Below are 21949 nucleotides of genomic sequence, written 5' to 3'. Positions count from 1 at the left end.
TAGGAACCTGATGTGGCAATTAAAGAAATTATGAACTATGGAAAAATTGGCAAAAAAAAAAAAAAAGAAAACATTCAAATGCAAATCACTACGGAAATTTAACAGGCTTCAAATCTTAAAAAAACAACACCAAAAACCAAACAGATGACACTCCTCTGAAATACAGAAACGCAATGACAAAGCATAAGTGAAATATTTAGCTATGCAAATATAAAAGACAACAGCATTTTTGCCGGCACCATTAATGTTTTTAACTGTTTACCATTATCATGACTCAGATCTTATAAATTTCTGCACAGTTGCATGCAATTAGTTTTGCTCCTGCCCTTTTATGATTAATGATTCAGATTTTCTATCATATTCTATTTCATAAAATAGCAATCTTTGATTTCCAAAGACGTTGATTATTTCACTTACACAGTAGAAACATCTGTTCTTGAATGATGCAGAAAAATAAAGCTAATAACTGTTCTAAAGAGACAGCCTTAAATAGCCTATGATATCATTATGGGGTAAATTATCTGGTCAATCAAATGGCAGAAGTACTGCAATCATGGTTTGGGCATTCAGGAGAGACAGAATTTGAACATTCAGAGACAACACCTTAACTAGTCAGACATTTCAGGCAATTCCAGTCCACAAACAGGGACCTTCTATCTAAGCTAATAAATACCTTGCACACCCAGGCTCATCACCACCCAAGATGACTCAGGGCACAGGCAATTCTGACAAGATTTAGCCTCCAGAGGTACTTGTGTCTCAGAACTATGACTACTTGTTGAAAGATATATAGATTTACAGTGAACATTTCTCTGTACTCTGAGAGTGTTCATATGACACTTAGACTTTCTGTAGTCTCTGCCTACATGAAACCATTTCCTGCTGCTCCAGGATAGGGTAGGTACAGACACTGTTTTAATACTGATGATGTACCCTTGATCCTCTCTTTAGTCCTTGAAAATATGCTTAACATGAACTGACAATATTTATGTAGTCCTAGTCTGTTTTCTATGCCTAGAAGGCTTTTTCAATCTAAGGACAATTCACTGGACTCTACTGGAAATTATCCACATCCAGCATAAGACAGATACAAACTACAACTGGTACCATCGTGGTATTTCTTCATGTGCAGAGCAGTATCAGTGGCTGAGCAGCCACAAAGGATGAAGTGAATAGGGCCAAGAGCAGCTCCTGCCACATTTTTGACCTGTTATCAAAGCTGTCAGAAAAAACAGAGCACTTAATTGGCAATCAGGCCCAATAGTTGTCTCCATCCATGCAGGCAAGTGGCAATTTCTTTTCTAGTTCTTCATTTCAAATTCTATTTGCCTCATTTCCACACGCAGCTGCTACTGCAGTGACAATGGAGTTTAGAATGCTGACTCGAGAGCTTATTTTCTTTTGTTGCTGTTCTTTTTGTCTGCATCAGGGACACACCTCCTCCATCCCTGCTACAAATACTGCCTATTGCTGCATCATTCTTAAAGCTGTTGTCTATAATGACAGCCAAGAGAGCATCATTTGCATATACAGGTTGTGCTTTTATGTCAACAACCAGCTGGTTATTACTATGTACTATCTATAATTACAAAACATGAAAATTCTCCTTCTCTTATTTGGCTTTGAATCTGCTACAGATTTCAATGGAAACCACCCCCCCAATACAGTTTTTAACCTGCAGTATTCCTGTGTTAGTTATCCAGGATGCTTTAAGTTGATGTGATGAGAACAGGGTAGCTTTCAAGCACTACTGGTGTCTTTTAATCTCTCGACAGAATAAGCTAGGAATTCTATCCAGTGTCAGTGAGAAAATAATGCATTATAAGGTATAAGACACACAGAAGAAACTTTAAAACAAGCATATCCATCACATATTCCCTGTAGACAGTAAGGAAAGAGGAAATGCTAATTAAAAATTACTGGAAATATTTGCATATAATAAAGATTTGAGCAATGGGACTAATACACAGAATGCTAGCTTAGTATGAACACACACACAGAGGTTTCTGATGTTTTTCAAGAAGATAAAACTATCGAGGTTTGTTTGTTCTGTTTATTTTTTTGTTTCCCTCCCCAGCTCATCTCAAACTGAAAGAATTTTTACTTATGCCAAGTTTATTCTTGTCCTTCAAGTAAAAAGATGGTTTGGGGCCAATTGAATTGATCCTTTAATAACGTGAAAGGACAAATCGTATTAAGTGTTGCACTAGTGGTCTGTAATAAAACAGCAGTGGAGATTACCTTTCCTTAATTTAATACAGGTTAAGTTTTTATCTTATTGTGATAAGTCTCAATCTTTATGACAAAATGAATAATCATTAGAGTTCAGTGACTTAAGAATTTTATTATTATTGTTGTTTGCCCGGGTATAGAATATGGAAAGATAGCTTATCTTTCCTGTTTCACTGGTAAGGCTGCAGCAGACATCATTAGGAAAGAAATGCACTGTATGGTATCCAAAGTGAAAGAAGCATTTATTGTGGAACACGGTCATGGAATCACAGAATGTCAGGTTGGGAGGCACCACAAGTATTACCCAGTCCAACCTTTGGCAAAAGCACTCTCTGGACAAGATGGTCCAGCAGCCTGCCCAGCCAAATCTTCGAAGTCTCCAATGTTGGGAATGCACCACTACCCTGGGAAGATTTTTCCAATGGCTGACCATTCCTCTTTGTGAAAACTTGTCTTGTGACCAATTGGAATGTCCCCAGGAGAAACCTGTAGATGTTACCCCTCCTCTTTTCCATGTGACTTCTTTTAAAAGGGAGTAAGCACCCTTTAAATACTGGAACATGGTGATAAGGTCTCCCCTAAACCTTCTTTTTGCAAGGCTGAACAAACCCAGTTCTCTCAGTCTTTCCTCCTACGGCAGTTTTCAGTCCTCTGATCATCTTTGTGGCCCTTCCCTGGAGCCCTCCAGCCTGTCTGTCCACATCTTTCTTTGTGGCAGGAATCAAAACTGGACACGGTATCCCAGGTGTGGCCAGCTCTCTAATTAGTTCAGAAAGAACTAATCTAACACACCTGTAGACTGATGAGCAGAGGTCTTTAAAAAGAAAGGAGATAAAAAAAATAGACCCACTCCAAATGCAGCAAAGATGATACTTACTGATCTCAAAAACAGGAGAGCACCAAAAGGTCAAATTAGCTATACACATACATACACCCGTACGTGTATATATATACATACATATATATACACACACACATATATATATACATATATATATATATACAAAGGTAATGCAAGAGTACAAGCACACAGCTAATTTTTGAAAGAAGAGACGGGGTATACATATGGTATAAATTACAGTTACTAGCAGAGGAGTATAAAGAGCAAAGCTCTTCCAGTATGATACAGTCACTCTGAAGCTTCACAACCTGGAACACTCAGAGACTATGTTTCTCAGTCTGGATATATTTGTGATGATCAAAAGTATTTAATTACTAGAAGTTAGAGGAAAACAATGAAGAAATATATAAACCAATATTCAACATATAAGCCAATAATCCATGGAATTTTCCTCAGTCTTTTATGAATGGCATTACATAACGAACAAAGTACAATTTAAGAAGGAAAAACAGTATTTTTAACTTTATCAAAAATTGCATGCACTGACCTTTGTTAAAGGAAGACTATCACACCAGCCACAGCAATAAATTTTGTGTCCACAAAATATGTGTCTCATGAAAGGAGGACTAGAAGTACACTGAAATTAATTACTCACTCCATAGGAATTTATTCAACATAGTACAGTAAGTCTGGTCAATAACAGAATCAACATTTCTTCTATGACTTTAAGCTTAACCAGGATGACTCATAAATAAGCAGTAAAACAAGCTGAGTTATCTAATTATTAGACTGGTCTTGGGCCTACTCTGAGTTCACTTACTGTGGTATAAGTACAGAACCATTTCATAAGGCTCAGGACAGGATTAAGAGCAACTCTCTTATAAGGCAGACAAAAGCTTATTTGAGCAAGATACCTTTCCATCCACACAAAATGCCTCCAGCTTCCTTTGGCTGCTGAGTGTACAGAATAGCCATGCAAATTTATCAACAGTATCAGTTTCACGCAGTTTCCTTTGCATGCATCATTCAAGAGGATCTCAAACTGCCTGTGCTTTGTGTTGTTGCAGTCAGCAGTTCAAATAAAATATATCAAGGGAAACCTTACCTATGCCTATACCACTTGTAGGCAAGTAATTTTGAAAAAGGGCTGTTGCACACTGAGTTCATGGAAGAACCTTTCATAAAACATTCTACAAACCTAACCTGTTTACAGTCTAGCTACACCAACATTTTGGGCTGAATTTGCCGAAATGGATTATCTCAGATCACATGTGACCCATTCTGCTTTGGTTAATTAGTTATTTTTTCAAGATTTCTACAAGTTTCACCTGCTTCCATCACAGAGCTGTGACTACTGCCATCAAGAGCAAATCTGAAATAGTGAAATTCTCTGTGAAACTGGGACATTGAGGTGACACAAATCAATACCAACAGCCCTGCAGAGCTGTGCACAAAACTTACTACATTCTAATTATATTTTCTGATGTTTATGAATACTGTCATCCATAATAGTAGTTATGGTGAAATCACTTCTGCAAGTGACAGAACAGCAAAGGAGTCAATTTTTTTTTAATTTCTGTAATACAGTGTCCAAGGCTCCCTACCTGATAGCAAACCATTTCCAGGCAAATACATAAATAAAGCTGCTTCCATGCAACAAGAAGCTTTTCTTTAGGACTTGAAAATACCAGGCAAATCAGTATTAGAAAAATAGAAATGAGATTTTTCTTACAGATCTCTTGATAAGACCCAACATTTCTATTTTTCAGAACACAAGTTCAGATTGTCTACAAAAACAATGTACTCCTTAACCTGAAGCAAAATCATTCTACTTTTGGGATGAGATTTATGTTTTCCGTGATGAAAATGTTAAGGTTCAGCATCTTAGCAATCTTCATATTTTATGTAATTCAAACATATTACCATTCCAATAAATTATGGAGCACAGAATCAAAGTATATAATACAAAATAATAAACTGTGCCATAATACAACAGCAAATTAAAGGACACAAAGTTTCCCTACAGAATTTTTAACATGGCTAGATTCAAAAACTCCGACCCAAAGTAAAAGTGGGATACATTGAATCTGCTAAAGTGGCACTTGTTCTCATTTTCATTAAGAACAGCTTTTAGCTTGATGAAAGTTCAATAAAAGCATGTAGATGGTATTCAAATTATGTCAGGAGAAGTACTGACATAAGGGAAATGGAAGTGTAGGAAGAACCTGAATACACTCTAGCCATAAATCTTAATTATCTTTTATGCTATCTCAACATCTTTCATGGTTTTCATTCCTCAACAACACAAATATTTAATCAAGAAGAACACAAAAGACATAAGGACTTAATTTTTAACATAAACATATCAACTATCCACCAATAAGACTGTTTCCACTATAAAGTGTTTTCAGATATTTTATTCACTTTTCATTGTGCATAAAAGCAGCTTATGAAATAGAATAAACAAGAATAGAGTTACTGCATTCTAGAGTAGAAAAGGTTGGTCCTATTAGGTCTTTTTAAAGATGTTTGAGCCCATGGTAGGCAAACAGCTTGGAAACACAAGTTTAAATGCCAGGATGACATCAGAAGCTCAGAAGGTGTGCTGCCAACCTAAAGCAGTTCAGTTCTGGAACATCCTATCAAGCCTTACAGCTAGCCTAAAGGAGATTAGGTACTTTGGCATTCAGGTGCAGGACATCATCCTTATTACCACAGGAAAGGTACCATGGTTATTAACAACACGTTTTTCAATTGTATTCCAGCAGCTTCAACTGGAGTCAGCTGCATTTGCAGATTTTCACAGTCTCTAATAATCATGGCATAAATTAAGTAATGAAAAACTTCAGAAACAATTAAGTGTAATGCAATTGCAATCTCCTTCCAAGAAGGAGGGAAGCAGTTCTTGTTTGGTGCTGCCATGGAAACACAAGTGTTAGTGTAAACATTTGAAGTCTCAGTTCCACAGCTCATTACACAGAATGTCATAGACATACTAATATTTTGATTTTCCAATAAGGAAGTATTTCATCCAACAATAAAATCTACATGCTGTTACTGACACACAATTGCAACACAAAGACAGGAAACAATGAACAAAACAGTGTTAGAAGTGGGACTAGGGAATTCCCCTGGGAGACACAAGACCACACAGAAGACCTTCCATTCATTAGGCAAATCCTGTAACAAATGTCTCCTCAAGCATGTTGGAAAATGTGTATTTGTAGAAACCACTAGGATTGTAATACATGTGACCTTGTGGGTGTTGTTCTAACCTTCCCAACATAAATCATTTTAGTGTTGCTTTGCTTCCACCTTATCATCCACAGTCTAGAAGATTTTTTTACCTTTTACTGACACAGTTAAAACTAGTGAAGGAAATTCACAAGTTCTGGTATAAAACTTGCTACCCACTTCTGCTCTGTGGCTTACACTTGAGAGATCCATTTTCATTTCTGTGTTTCAGATACATGACAATATACAGTTACTACCGGGTCCACATCTATTTGCCATTAAAGTCACGTGTATTTCCAATGAAAAACTTTATTCCCGTTAGTCATTAACCTGTTTGTCATAGACAGCTCAAGAACACTACTTAAACTGTCCACTGTAACCCACAAAACTAATGCTAACAGAAGTGAAGCAACCCCACCATCTCATCTTTTTATCCAAAAATCTGAAGCAGGATTTTTGAACATAAGTTAAACATTTAAAGGCACTGTTCTGAAAGCAAAACTCCTGCTTTCACATTTCACACATGGCAATGTATTTAAGCGATCCATAATTGCAGACCTACATTCAAATTAATTAGCAAGGAAATAACAGAATTAAGGTGAATTGGTAGAAGAAACCTCTTTACATGTGTAAGCATCAAAATGTCTACAATGGTCCAGGAAGCATTTGACTGAGCCTTGAACAGAAAAAGTTCAATCAATATAATGTATTGTTTCATTTATCTGACATTCTTATCTCACTATCAATGTCATTTGCCTTCTGGATAGGTCATTTGATACTCTCCAAGATTCAGTTTATTATACTGAAATCTATATCCCACGCTGATTCATCATTTGGCTTCCCTTTACATAAATGTGCTAGACCCTCCTTCCTGGAGAACTTGTTCCAGCTCCCATCGAGCACCTTTCCTGCTCTTCCTGTTCCAAAGGCTTCCCTCGCCTCACTGACCTTGTCCTCTATGAGTATCTTTGCTTGTGCATCACTTCTGAATGCATCCACACAGTGACCTGGAAAATGTCCTGTTTCTGGAGGGCCACAGCGGGCAAGATCATGCCTTCCAACTAACACTGGAAGCTGCTACCACAGATGCTGAGACCAAAAGCAAGGAAAAAATACAGGCTGAAGCAAAACTACAGCAGTCAAACACAGGAATAGCGATAAAATTAATTTCTACGAAGGTCAAAGCACCATAGCAGTTTTAACATGCAAATACATGGTAGAAGGGAAGAGTACCAGTAACATAGAGAAAATTAGATGAGAAACTAGTAAACAGTTTACTCATAAAACCACTTTGATTACCAGTAACTGTTCTGAAGAACAGAATTATTTTTTAAATCCAAACTTGGTGTCTCTGTGACATTTCATTAGAGCAAACTACACTAAAATATAAATGGAAAGGCTACACTACTAAAAGCAAGTTCATTCAGCAACTCCATCCTCAAGTCACTCTTTTGTGTCTAGGCTGACATTACATATCAAGTTTACAACAGCAAAAGAGAGAGTTAAAAGACACACTAGCAAATGATACTTAATCTCTTTCTTCCTCTGTCTAGGTTTAGGAACATGGAGCTTTTGTTAGTATGCAACTACAATGACAAATATAAGCTGCATTATTTTTAAAGGAAATTTCACTTGGAAAACATTCTGAAATTATTACTGAAATACCTTTATCAATAAAAAAAATCATACTCAGAGCTCATGATGTGTTGACAGAACCCTCACTTGACAGTAGGACATTTTGGGTATCCCAGTACTCTCAAATAAGACTCATAGGTCAGAGATTATGCTTTAATTATTCTTTTTCTTCCTTAATAAACCATAGCACTGCTAGTTAATTACTAAACAGAAAAGCTAAGGAGAAGCAATAGTCTGGATTACAAAAATAACTTCAAAAAAACCCCACAAATCAGACCCTAAGCAACTAAAAACCCCATGAAATATGGAATAGCACCTGTCTTCAGTTTTCAAATACTTCCCATTATGATCAGATTAACTTTTTAAGCCCTGCTTTCCAGTAACTGGAAAGACTTGAAGTTTGTTTTAGAATTAAACAGATTCTTGTGTATTTTCCCAACCCCACAAACTGTGCCAAATTACAATTTCACAATGTATGAGCTTCACGGTTGAGACTTTGCAGGATTTTTCATTCTGTCTATTCCAATCGAAGTGTACTCACCTTCAACTGTTTAATCTTTTACAATGTCACTGATCTTTTGCAAAGCTGTCAGTATTTGTCCCAAGCCTCTGTTTCTTCCAGGTTCGGTGCCACTTGAGAGGCAGGACATACTGTACTCCCTATTCTTTGCTGAGGAACAGGCTTCAGCCTTCTATGGCATTCATAACTTCAGAAAAGGACCTTTTTCTTATGCCAACTAGAACATTATGAACCATTTTTCTCTTCTCTGAGCATGAAGATAACATTTAGTTACCACGTAACTGAAAGAGCAGAACTATGAACAAAGCTCTAGGTGAACAAACAGCCTAAGAGGCAGAAATGGAGGAAGGTGTTAAAACAGCACAACTGCAACACTCCACAGAACTGCCTTTATCCTGCCTTCCCTGTGCCTGCTCTTTGGTAGCTGAAGTAGGAAAACTCAGCTTGCTACAAATAGTAAAACTCCAGCAGAGACACAGGCTAACTCTTACTAATGAACTTAGTTTTAAGGTCACCCCAGAAGTTAATCACATGAATATCATTAAGAGTAACAAGAGAAATGCATTCATTCTGTACTCAGCAGTTGAATTTACAGCCACACATTCTTCATACTCTGGCTAATAGCAGTTATAAAATAGTACTGAATAGATGAGTGGTGCCAGAATATTTTCCAGTTTTCCTTAATTATCAGATGGCAGTATGGCCTTCTGACACCCACTAATGCCTCCTTCAGCTCCACATGGTTCAAAAGATTATTAGATTAGACTGATCAGCTACTATAGTGCAAGCAAGCCAGGATTTTCTGTCATGGAAAATTCATAGGTTATTTTTGGGTTTCTTTTTTCATTGGTCCAGCTAGAGGGAAAAGGAGGGTCCTCCACAATACATGGCAAAAGCAACTGGCAGCATTTCAAAGCCAGTCTCTGCAGAGCCCACAGATGCCCAAGTGCTACCTGCTTGCCAGCTCATAGCTTTAAGGAGCTATGTTTGCCCAAGTGCTGAGGATAAAAGGAGCACATTAGTAAATCTGAGTAATTAAAACTAAATAGTGTATTGTTTGTACCTTCTAAACTAGAAGACTATCTGGGGCACACAGGAAGCTCATTTGCTGGTGCTGTAGTTCTTAATAATTAGGCCAGAATAAAACATCTACAGTTGTTGTTGCCAACTGTCATTTTTAATCATATTTTGTAGATGAAAAAGAACAAAATTCCTGAGAAAATTTATTTTTGTAACTGAATTATTTAAAATCTCAGCCCAAGAATTCCTATGACTAGTAGGTAACTTTATATTCTTTAATGAAAGCTTCCGATGCTTTGGTGAAAACTTTGTCACATCTTTTGCAAACATCAGAAAACAAAATTTGAAAAATAAACCTATCAAAATCTTGGGTTTAAACAAGTAATCTTTTTTGATAGTTTGAGCTTGCAACATGAGCAGACATCCCTAAGCATTTAAATCATACATTGCAAGCATGCAACAGAGTCATGAGTTTAAGAAAAAAAAGTCAAAACAAAAGATATATCCAGGCATTTGTACTAAAACAATGAAAATCTAGCATTTTATTCACTGCTGGAAAACAATGCATAAAAGTGTTCATGATTTTTTTTATTCAGAATTTTTGTTTCCTTTTTATAAGTATCATGAAGAAAATAATCTTACAAAATAATGTTAGGTTAATTAAAGCCTTTACAAAGCAAAAAACGATGGTTTAAAAAATTATTTGTTGCTTTAAAATTAATTACCCATAAAGTACCCATTAAGTCCCATAAAGTGAGAAAGATACAATTATACAGTTATCTAACACGTACTGTATGGAACAATACTGTAAGGAACAATACTTACAACACAGAAAACACTGTAAGCTGGATCACCTTTGTAATGAGCCTCTTTGCTGAAACACTGAGTGTTCTTAAATATAATGTATTTACATTTGTTTTGTATTAGCCATTTTAAAGTGGCCCACGGTAAAGTGACAATTGTTTGCTGCCACAGCCTGCAGTACATGCTACAGCATACCAAAGCTGCCAGATGACAGTCCAAAGCCTTCCCAAACCATGACACTTTCAAAGGAAAACATTAATATTTCTTACACCATTCCTAAGTCATAACACTTGTTCAGATTTTGAGAGCAGATTTTCACATATTTGGCAAATAAAATACATAGCCAAAAAATGACCCTTTGATGATTAGCTGTGGTCAACAGATAAATCAATTTGTTGGCAAATCAGCTCTTTCACAAGGACAAAATGTCTTGGAGATCATATAAAATAAGCTTTTTATTGCACATAATACCTTAACTGATATGTTTTGGATTTTAGTTAGCTACAAGTCTACACCAAAGGAATCATCCTACTCCTACTGACCTTCACAAAAACTCAGTAACTCTGTCACACTGTTTACCATCACTTTACATGGTGACATTTAATGAAAAATAACTCATATTTCTAAGTCTCCAAAATACTCTTGATCATTAAACAATACCCTATATTTAAAACCCTGTTTTTAAGTTTGTAAACATGACACAAAAATATTTATTGTGCTGTTACTGTCACTCAGCAAGTCAGTACCATGCTTACCTTCTGAAGCTTTCCCACTATTGCTTGTCTGTCTCCTGCTGGGTGAGGAGTCCTGTGGGAAGCAGCACATCTGAAGGGACATCTTAATGAAGCACTGCTTAGGTAGCACACTCAAGTCAATCACTCATCCAACATATGCTTATTTCATTGAGGAGGGCTGATATGGATTAATCCTATTGAGTTTAAATGCCTAGATGTTAATTTACTTAGTAAAAAGCAGAATGGCAGCTTAAAGAATAAACTATAAGGCAGAAGAGTCTGTTCCATAAATTTACCACACCAAAAAAAAATCAGGAGGGAAAGCATGAAGAAATTTTGGAATACAACCAAAATATGTGCTTCTATTATTACAGATAAATTCATAATTTCTACTTTCCCCAAGGCAGTCAATCTATCAGACAGAAGTTCATTAAAAAGCCCAGAGTGGCTGACCCAGTAGCTGTCTCTCACACAGCACCAGGGCTACCATTTCAGGGTGGAAGCCACCTTATGAAAACAAACACAACAAGAGTGCCAGAAGTAGGGATTTGCTCTGGCATGACAAAAAGCAAGTCTTGTGCTGCTGCCAAGCTTCTCTTGGGAGCAGCTTTGGTAGGAGGTGACCAAACCACCTTGTCCATGGTGAAAAGGCCAGTCGGGAGGTTTGAGTTTCAAGCAGAATGGTCAAGGATTCTGGAAATATTAAGGAGTGCAGACATTAGTTTTAATTATTTTTTTTTATATCTCTGGTAATAGTAGAATAATGAAATCCCTCTTGAGAGATCAAAGATATAAAAATGCCAATGATTAAGATAAACAAGATACCAGCTTCTGGAAGAATTTGTCCAACAGGTCTTGCACTAGTGAAGCAGTTACCTCTGTATGCAACTCCAAGCAAGTGACAACTAACCCATCTAAAATAGAGGGAATTATTGATATGATTTAAAGGATAATTAACTCTTTAAAAAAATAAATTCTTGATAAAATCTAAATTTATGTGCTCTAATATTTTGTAATTTGGAATGTGAAAAATATTCTGCCCCACACAATTAAATACTCAGCCACAATTCAGTGTCTGATAAGAGTAATGATAAGTAAAATGAAATATGTCTTAATATTCAATTATTTCACATTGAATACATCATATTACCTGGAAAGGGAAGAGGAAATCCTCACTAGCTTCAATTAATTAAATCTCGATTTTATAAATCAAGCTTGGAAGGACTAGAAACATTGTAGAAGTGAAACAATCAGCTCAATGGAAAATTATAACTTCATACTACTATACATTGCCTTATCTCTAGGACATGAATGAAACAATTTCATTTCCCTTCATAGTAAGGTGATAAATTAGTGCAAAGAGAAGCAGTAGGACATGTGCAAACATAATGGGATAAGGGGAGATGTGGAGTTAAAAGAAGAGCTTGATAAATTAGCAAGACAAAAACATTCCAAACTATAAAAATTCTGGAAAAGAAAACTTATCAGGGAACACCTGGTTTGAAATAAACAGGTGCTGAATCTTTGACAGAAACAAACTCTTGAAATCACATTCAAATAATACAATCTTGCTGATAACATGCGACTTAAGATTTCAGCTTTTCTACATGTCAATGTTTTTAATCAGTCTATTCTAGCACTGATTATTAATGAGATGAAAGGACGAATACACTAATTGATTGAAAGTGGGAAATACTGGATCCAGCTTTTTTTTTTTTTTTCCCTAGTGACTATTATTATTAAGGAAACATCTGCCAAGAGAGCCCCCAAAGTGGGTTAATAATCCTTTTCCCACCAAAAGCATGTGTAGAGAAGCACACATTCTGCTTTATGCATAATTTATTTCTGAGGCTTAGCAATACCATTCTCTTTGATGAGCTATTGTGATGCAGTACCTTTATTCTCCTTGGACACCTGTATGGAATAGCAAGTACACACCTCTACATAAAAACCTAGGAGTTTATCAAGTTACACCTAGAAGTAGCAAAACAAATAATTATGTAAATAATAAGGCCATGGCTAACACTTAGCATTCCCTGCATGTGACCAGATGAATCAAAGCTGAAATAATCTAATTAGTAATTTTATCACAAATATAATGCACCAAAGAATAGAGAAATCATCCTTACTGTTTCATTTTCAAGCCCTTTTTGAAAGATTTAGCAACAGAAATGATTAAAAACCTTAATAAAGAATCCAGTAATGCAGAACAGGTTCTATCAGGAACCTGGAATTTCTGATCCATATTGATCTGACCAATGTCAGCTGTTATTTTCATTGTTAATACTGCTTTACAAATCATACCACCATCACCAGTTGACTGTTCCATGAAAGTCAGACTGAAAATAAGCTAATAAGACAACACCTTCCACCAAGATCTTAAAACCTAGGTTATAGGTTGACTAATTTCACTTTTTCAGCTCAGTATCTTTTCCCAGAACTACATATATAATTGCTTCCTTATTCTCTGCCACTGTATAGTGACAAAGCACAGCAAAATGTGACTTGGAGCACTCACAGCCTCTCGGGTGTTACTACAGCAGCCCTGCCGATGAGGAGCCATAAGCACACCCTGATACTGAGTGAGACTGCTTAGTCCAGCTCACAGGACCCCCATGCACCATCTCAGCTGCATTTCCCCTCACCTCTGCTAAGAGCCTGTAGGTCACAGCTCACAGTTCCTGAAGGCATCGTGAAACACACATGTGCACTTACATGTACTCCTTTTGTCTGCCTGCAGGATAGCTGAGATTGAACTGCAGTCATGCCAAGCTCCTGGGAGAATAGCTTACAGACATCCACAGAGAGCATGAACAGTAATGCCTCAGAATTAAACAACAAATTGTACAAAAGTACAATTAACATGTTCTTGTGGTCTCAGACCTGCTGGTCCAATGCAAAGTCACTCAGTGTCTTAAAATAAGTACAATGACCTGCAGAGGCATGTGGTAAAGAAATAATGAAAGCCAAGAAAAAGAGAGGCCTGAGTGTGGAAGAATCATGCAACTATACAGTGAGAGGACTGCTCAAGTAGGAAAGAGAGCAGAAAAAAAAAAAATGAAAGCATTTAAAAAAAAAAGTAACAGCAGCTTTGGCAGAAATCTTGGTAGTGCTGTATACACTGAATTTGATTCTTAGCTGTACCTATCTACATGAATTTCTTCCCCTGACCCAAGTTCTGCAAGCTGGCCTCTGCTCATCTAAGATTCCTTTCACCAATGTGAAACAGCTGCATTGGAGGAGAAAACAGAGAAAGGTCTCCAGGCACACTATCTTCATTAGCAATTAGGCGCTCTCTTCAAATGCACGATAACCTGCCTGCTTCTCCTCCTGGGGGCCAAGAGACATAAAAGTGCAACATAATGAGATGAGAAAGAAACAAGGATATGCTTATCCTGTGCTTAAGAAAAGCAAGAAAACCAGGTGTTTCAGGTGCTGTTTCCCTGGAGGGTCTATAAAACACTAGGTTGTGTGAGACTTCTTACATCCTCATAGCCCAATGGAGTTATGGACACTCTCATGTGGAGTCAGAATTCTAACACCATGAGAGCTGGGAAAATTTGATGGTATGGTGAGAAGTCAGTAGAAGGGGCTTTGCAACTGGGAAGTAAAATTCCCAGTGAAGAATGGGGAGCAGGAGGTCCCTCTAATAAATCGTTAGAGGTACTTACTACAGAAAAGAAAAAAACCTGAATTGCATGCTCAGTAAATGCTCACAGGAGCTGCACCGCAAATTTTTGTAGCATTCTACCTGTGACAAATGAAAGCATTTCTACAACAGCTGTATTAATAGGTTGACTCCAGAGATTTCCATACATAATAACTTTTTTTTATTAAGCACTTCATGTGCACACCTATGCTTTAGCAGTAAAACCAATCAATCACCCTATGATTCAGTAAATTCAGCTTATTTCTTAGGGTAACAGAGTCTTCTTAAACTTCCTAGTATACCAACAGTATCCTGCCCTCTCTTAGGTTCATCAGGGATGACATGGGAGTTTCAACTCTACATCAAATTGGCAAGCACTACAGTTTACACGTTCCTTAGTCTGGTTGTCATTTCAGTCTTGGAAATTAACACCCAAAATATTGTTTTCACAGTAACAGATACTTTAAATTGAAATGGTCTAGAAAATTTTATGTTCAGAATAACACTGATAACAAAACCCAGATGTACTTGGTCCTCCTGAACCACTGAAGTCCTACTTTACCAGCCATATATAGCTTCATGGTTCCTGCTTTCCCTCTAGGAATGACTCTAGAAAAAACTTTTCATAAAGTCAGCTGGTAGAAAACATCGCAATATACGCTGAAAAACAAACTAAGATAAAACCCAGTTATATTTTGTAAAGTTTCTTTAAGTATTTTAGCTCTGTGCCAAGTTACCAGCCTTTAAAAGGCCAGCAGAATTTTATTGAAATGACAAACGTGTTTTGCAGGACAAAAATAACTATTTCTGAATGAAGCATTAGCAATAGGTTCCCCGAAAGCATTCATGTGAAATGGTTCAAATAATTAAAACACACGTGGTCTGTTTTACATGCAAGCGACACAGCCCTAGCACAGCGCAAACAGGCAACAGAATTATCCTCCGAGAGGATTTTATTTCAACCCAGAAACACGGCTAAGCAAAGTTCATAAACACTTGCGGAAAGACCCGGAGCTCCTAAAAAACCAAAATGACAAAAACAAAGCTCAGAGTTCAGTGTCCCCTCACGTATTGTCTCTGCGGCTCACACCTGCCCATAACCCCTGGTTTTATCCTTTTTTCTCCCGAACGTTCAGGACGCGCTGCCCAGGTGCGGCACCGCCCGCCCGCGTCCCTTCTCATCAACACCTCCCGTACTTTACACATGTGAACATTTCGCAAAGGAAACATAATATAAAGCAACATACGCTCCAAAAGTAATAATAATAACAAAAAAGAAAAAGTATATCTTACGCTGCTCACCGCTACCTGTGTGGAGAAGCGCCAAGCCCGCTCACCGGCCGAACGCGCCCTCCCGCCGGCTCCGCTCGCTCCCGGCCCCGCTCCCGCCGGCCGCGGCGCACGGCAGCACCTGAGGGGCAGTGCCAGCCCCGCCGGGTCCCGCCGCCACCTGCAGCCGCGGGGCCGGCCCGGGCGGGCGGGGCGATGGCGGGGGCGGGCCGGGCCCGCTCGGGGCCGGTCTCGGCGGCCGGCGGGGCTGTCCCGTACCTGACAGCCAGCTGCGTCCCGCCTGCGCGGGCAGTGCTGCCCCGGCCGGCCTGGGGAGGCGGCGGGCGAGGAGGGAGCTTGCACCGAAATATTCTCCTTGCCGCTTCTCACAGCGCGGGCGCTCCACTCCTCGCTTAAACCACTCTCAACTCTGTGAAGCTTCCTTTCTCCCATCCCCCTGGAGCCCCCGCCCGTACTCCGCCAGGCGCCCGCTGGGGCCGGGCGGTCCCTCAGTGCTGCTGCCGGAGCGGCCGAGGCTCGGCGGGGTGCGCTCGGACCCGCTGGCTATTACGTGTCCGTGCAGCGCTCCGCGCAGCAGAGCCCCGCTGGGGCGGCGAGCTGCCCGCCGGTGCCATCAGGGACCGACCCGGAGCCGTCGCGGCCGCTCTGTGTGTGGGGACGAAGCGGTTAAATCCGAGCAGCGCCGGGGGAGGAGGTTTGGGCCCTGCCCGCCGCCGTCCCGCCGTGCCCGCCCCGCGCCGCGCCGCCCGATTCAAAGCGGAATCATGGCGGAGCAGGGCCTGGGCATGGCCTCCATGATCCCCGCGCTGCGGGAGCTCGCCGGGTAGGACGGGCCCAGTGGCCGCCGTGCAGGGCGTGTGTGTGCGGGGCTGTGCTGCGCTGGGGGAAGCGGGTCTGGCATGTGTAGCGGGGAAGGGGAGAAGGAGGTGTGCGAGGTGTCCTGCGGCCGTGCCCGCGCCTTCACCTCAGCTGTTCCCTTGTCCCGCCACCTGCCAGGGTCTGTCCCTCTCTCCCTCCCGGGTGGCGCTGGCAGATCCTGACGTGAGCGCTCTGGTGGCCTCAGAGCAGCCGGCGCCTTGGGGCTGCTGCTGTGTGTGCTGTGAGCGCTCCCTGAGAGCCGCAGAGCTGGAACATGCCGGGCTCTGGAGCTTCAATGGCAGCACGAGCACTGTGGCTTTGTTTTGCAGTAGGCAGCGAGCTGATATGGAAGTATATGATATATATATATATATATATATAATAGTATACTGAAGATGTGACCCTAGAAGCCCTGACTACTGAGGGACAGTCCCCTCACTAATACAAGAAAATTTAAAAAACCCCAAACAAACCAAATCCCCCCCAAACCTCTCCACAACATCAAGAAATCAATTTGTATCTATTTTTAAGACTTCTAGAAGAAAAGAAAATCAGTATTTAAGTTGTTGGGATAGAATTCAATTAATTATTTTGTACTTTAAAAGTTCTAACATCAAAATATCATTCTTTTCATTTTAGTGCTAGTCCAGAGGAATACGACACTGTTGTGCAGAAACCAAGACAAATACTCTGCCAGTTCATTGACAGAATTCTTACAGACGTAGATGTTGGTAAGCATTGCATTCCTATCTGTCTGCTTTATACTTTAAGTAATTCCTGCCAAAAATAAAAGTTAAAACTCTAATTTTAATAAAGTTTTAGTTGAATACAGTATCATTTCTGACTTATTTTTTAATAAAGTCCGTGATGATGTATTTTTTGTTAGGATGTGTAGTCCCCTGTGTAAATGAACCATACACACACACCTCCAAAGGAGGGGCTGAATGCAATGCAGAGTTGTGTGAATACATGTGCTCACAACGTTGAAGAGCAGGAGTGTCATGTAAGGTCCCTGTTCACGAGTAACAGAGCTTGCAGTTCTTTATATTCACATGTGTTTTTCAGAATTGAAATATTGTCTGAATCTCAGTTAGTTTCCTTCTTGTACTAACTAACACTGGATAGGATCCTTGGGGGATCTGGATAAATCTGGTATGATTCGGATACCTGTTTCAATGGAGCAGCATGAGATATGTTCAGTATTTTGTTAAACTTTCTGCTTCAGTAGGCTGAAGTTACCATTTAAAACCTTTTATATTCTGGAGGTTTGAAACAAGTCTCAGCATTGTTTCTCTAGCAAGATTGTAACCGTAGGGAAAAGTTAAGTATTTGCTGTTCTTCACTCAACACACAGTTGGATAGAATTTTAACTGAATATTAATGCATTTGGAGTTTATAATATTTAACAAGTAATTTATACTTTTCTTCATACAGTTTGGAGTCACATGGAGGGTTTACAATATGCATGAAATTATCTTCATGGAATAAAAAAATATACTCCCAATAAGTAGTTTGGAAGGTTTAATACCATATCGTAGTATTTTATATATATTTTAAAAAATATCTCATAAGGTGTGAACAAAATTTTTGAAGTGGTTTATTGCAATGCTGATTTAAATATTGTCTTCTTTTTTTTAAAAGTTGCTTTGGAGCTGATTAAGAAGTCAGATTCACAGCCAAGTTCTGTGATGTTGCTTGATTTTATTCAACATATCATGAACTCTTCCCCACTTATGTTTGTAAATGTGGATGGAAATCAGGAGGAAACTGAATGCAGTTGCATTGGTGAGTTTATTGAAAATGCTTATGCTGAAGTTTGGAATTTTCAGGTTTTAAATTTGCAGGCAGTGGGATCATCCAAAAGAACAGAAGGGGGGGAAAGGCAGATATGTAAGTTCATCATTATAAATTTATGAGTAATTATGATGATAGACCTTGAATATCGTGAATGGATTAGCACTTGTGAAAATGGAGCTTTCTCAGGACAGATTTTGACGTATTCATTACTATTGCATAGATACATTATTATATAGTGTTGATGAGAAATGCTGTTCATGTACCAATTTCTTGAGGGTGTTTATTTGACAGAGGAAAATGTCTAGAAATACTGGTGTAAAATGTGTGTCTTCTATTCCTAACCCCCATGTTCTGCCCCCTCTTTTCCACTTTTCCTATGGGATCTGCTGAATGAATGTCCCAGTGAAGACTGTTTACTGACCATACATGCATTTATCTCAAGGAGTTTAGTTTTAGCGATAAGCAATCTGCATTTAGGGAGGTGCTCAACTGGAGATTTTAGTTTTTATCCTAATAATAAAGTTTCTCGTTTATTGTCCTAGAGTTTAGTAACTGGATCATAACAAGGCTTCTTCGTATTGCTGCAGCTCCAAACTGCAGCACATTGCACAAGAACATTTGTGATGTCATCTGCTCTTTATTTTTTCTGTTTAAAATGAAGAGTTATTCCATTTTTGAAGCACTAACTAAAGACTTGCTACAGCTTTTTCAAGACTTAATCATCTTGCATGAAAGAGATGCACAGAAGCATCGCTGGGGAGATGGATTGGTCTGGCCAGTGACTGTAAAGAGATTTTCCAGCAATATAAGTGACAAAGTGGGGTATTTAAGATTGGCACCATTACAGCTGATGGGTATTGCAAATGTAGAATATCTGGAAGTTGCATTAATGTCTATTCTGACAAATGTTGTTGCAGATATGTTTTTTGTAAGACAAGATATTATTCTCTGGGGGATAGGCTGCTCCCTATTAGAGTATGGCAGTCCAGAAGTTAAGACTTTGGCAATGAAGTTTGTGGTGAAGTTAATTCACTTAGGAGGACCTCCAGAACAGCTGGCCAATGTTTTCTTCAGGGTCTTTTTTGAAATTCTACAATCAGCGCTTGAAATGGATGCAGAGGAATCAGAACTCTTTGGAGAACCACTCTTACTGTTGGTGAGGACATTGCTGCCTTTTGAAGCGGATTCCTACAAAAATATTGAACCTGTCTACTTGAATATGCTGCTAGAGAAGCTCTGCTCATTGTTTGAAGGGGATGCGTTTAGGTGTCTTCAATCTGGAAAGCTGAAAACTGCTTTTTGCCATATACTGCAGTATTTTCTGGATTTTGTTCCAACTGGCTATGAATCTGCCTTACAAATAAGAAAAACCCGTATCAGTACCATATGTAGAATTTTTGTGAATGTGCTTGGAACTCAGGAAGAACAAGAGGTAGGTTTATTTTAAAAACTGAATTTATTGTGTGAATAGATCATATACAAAAACCTATATCTATGCAAAGAAAAAATCTAGCAAATGCTATTTTTAATTGTGTGTTTAGGTTGATACTCCTTTTTTCTCAACTGTTTCACATGTTTGTACAGGTCAGGGTTCTTAAATCTGTTGGATGTAGCTGTGTTACTGCTGGACACGAAATAATGAAGCGTGAGTTGAGTTCAACAGGTAGAGGAAGATGATCAGAAGGGTTTTATTGTCTGCTTTTTGGTACCTTTTATAACGTGCTCTGATACAGACTTAACATGGTTGGTAAAGGGAACAACACCTCTCTAGTCCCATTGATGGAATAAGAGAAACACAGTCAGCACAGCTGTACAGAGTTGTTTTGAGAACTATAAGTTATTTACAGAAATTATCCTTGAGAGAAAGACTTTCTCAAGAAACTTTCCCTTGGGAAAGAAATCAGCCACTGACAGGCTGAAAATCTTTTCAGACTCAGAAAATCAGGCCCACATAGCTGGACTCCTGTGTTTTTCAGGTATGTTAAACTGTCCATAAGCTATGCAGGCACAACTGTCTGTCCATAATGATAAGATGGGAATAAGGCCCAGAGAGCACTCACATGAGGGCAGCTTTGCAAGCAGTGTGTGGTAGTTTGAGATGCTCTTACTTTCCAACCATATGCTCTTAGTCATGTTTGTTAGGGACAGGTAAACAGAAAAGTTTAAATTAAATAGAGTCAATGGTTTAGGTTTGCAGGGACCTTTAAAAGCCATCTAGTCCAACTCCCTGCAATAAGCAGGAAAAGCTTCAACTAGTTCAGGGTTCAGAGCTCCACCCAGCCTGACCTTGAGTGTTTCCAGGGATGGGGCATCCACCATCTCTCTGGGCAACATCTGCCAGTGTGTTACCACCCTCCTAATAAAAATTTTTTCCTGATACTCAACCTAAATAAACCCTATTTTAGTTAAAAACCATAACAAGGTGTTGATAATGAGTTGTTGATATGCTGAGTGCCTCTATTCCACACATTCTTCTATGTATCCTGCCTATTAAACTTTGTGTGTCTGTTTGATGGCTTTGGTAGCAAGATATTATGGCAGGAACTGCAAAACAGCTGAATAAGCTGCATCCTCTATGGTAGCAGCTCAGGAAACTTCATTGCTCACTCCTAAGAGTTTTCATCTTTTAATTAACCTTTTTGAACCAAAAGGTTTTAATGAACTTTTTTACTGTGACATTTTGCAATTTATTATATTTATTTATTTTTTATATATATATATATATTATATTATAAGTCAGAAGTGATACCACATCTTTACATCATGGTGCCTCTGTTGTTTGTCCATCCCAGTGTCTGGTGAGTCCACTTTATACAGCTTTAAAAACACAAACAGAAGAAATCTTTGAGGAGCTTCAGCAGAACCAGCTGGAGAGCTCAGATACAGATGGGTGGAGCAGCAGCAGTGATGAGGTTCCAGAGAAAAAACGACGACTGAGCCTACCCACAAAACATCCAAAGAAACCACCTGCACCTTTAATGTATGAAACTTCGTAACTGCTTTTATAGTAATTTGGCTATTGAATGATAAATGACAACTTCTTGAGGCAGTTTCTTCTTACACAGATTGAAAGAGCTTCTGGGGAAAAATATAAATTATATTTTGAGGTATCAAAATCTACCAGTGGTTTTTAAGCCTAACTTTATCAAAGAGTCTGTTTTGTATGTGTTCAATGAAAATTATTTTCATTTTTTCACAGTGTTAACAAAGCTGAGAGCGTCCATAGTGTGACAGAATTGTGTGTGGCTCTGCTGTTACAGTGGATGTACTTAAAGCAGCTCTAGTTAAGTCAAGTTGTGCTCAGATGAACAAAACCAGTTCTCTCAGCCTCTGCT

General features: G+C 38.9%; 2 protein-coding genes across 5 annotated transcripts in view; one reads left to right on the top strand and one right to left on the bottom strand.

The window, feature by feature from the left end:
• PLS1 (plastin 1) overlaps positions 1-15994 on the bottom strand; it is a 41139-nt gene extending 25145 nt beyond the window's left edge. The window contains exon 1 of one of the 3 annotated variants that reach the window (XM_058844458.1): positions 15972-15994. The gene's annotated coding sequence lies outside the window, so the exon portion shown is untranslated. The remainder of the gene's footprint in view (positions 1-15971) is intronic. The other 2 variants (XM_058844459.1, XM_058844457.1) reach the window with 2 other exon arrangements.
• A 729-nt stretch (positions 15995-16723) lies between these two features.
• Positions 16724-21949, top strand: part of ATR (ATR serine/threonine kinase) — a 48088-nt gene continuing 42862 nt past the window's right edge. For both annotated transcript variants that reach the window (XM_058844386.1, XM_058844385.1), the window contains exons 1-5: positions 16724-16782; positions 17457-17548; positions 18459-18602; positions 19157-20046; positions 21407-21594. In XM_058844386.1, coding sequence (XP_058700369.1) covers positions 16724-16782; positions 17457-17548; positions 18459-18602; positions 19157-20046; positions 21407-21594 — 1373 coding nt within the window. The remainder of the gene's footprint in view (positions 16783-17456; positions 17549-18458; positions 18603-19156; positions 20047-21406; positions 21595-21949) is intronic.

Source organism: Poecile atricapillus, chromosome 8 (assembly GCF_030490865.1).
Source record: "Poecile atricapillus isolate bPoeAtr1 chromosome 8, bPoeAtr1.hap1, whole genome shotgun sequence".
Taxonomy (NCBI): domain Eukaryota; kingdom Metazoa; phylum Chordata; class Aves; order Passeriformes; family Paridae; genus Poecile; species Poecile atricapillus.
The sequence above is the reverse complement of the archived record's forward strand: the minus strand, read 5'-3'. Positions and strand labels throughout refer to the sequence as shown.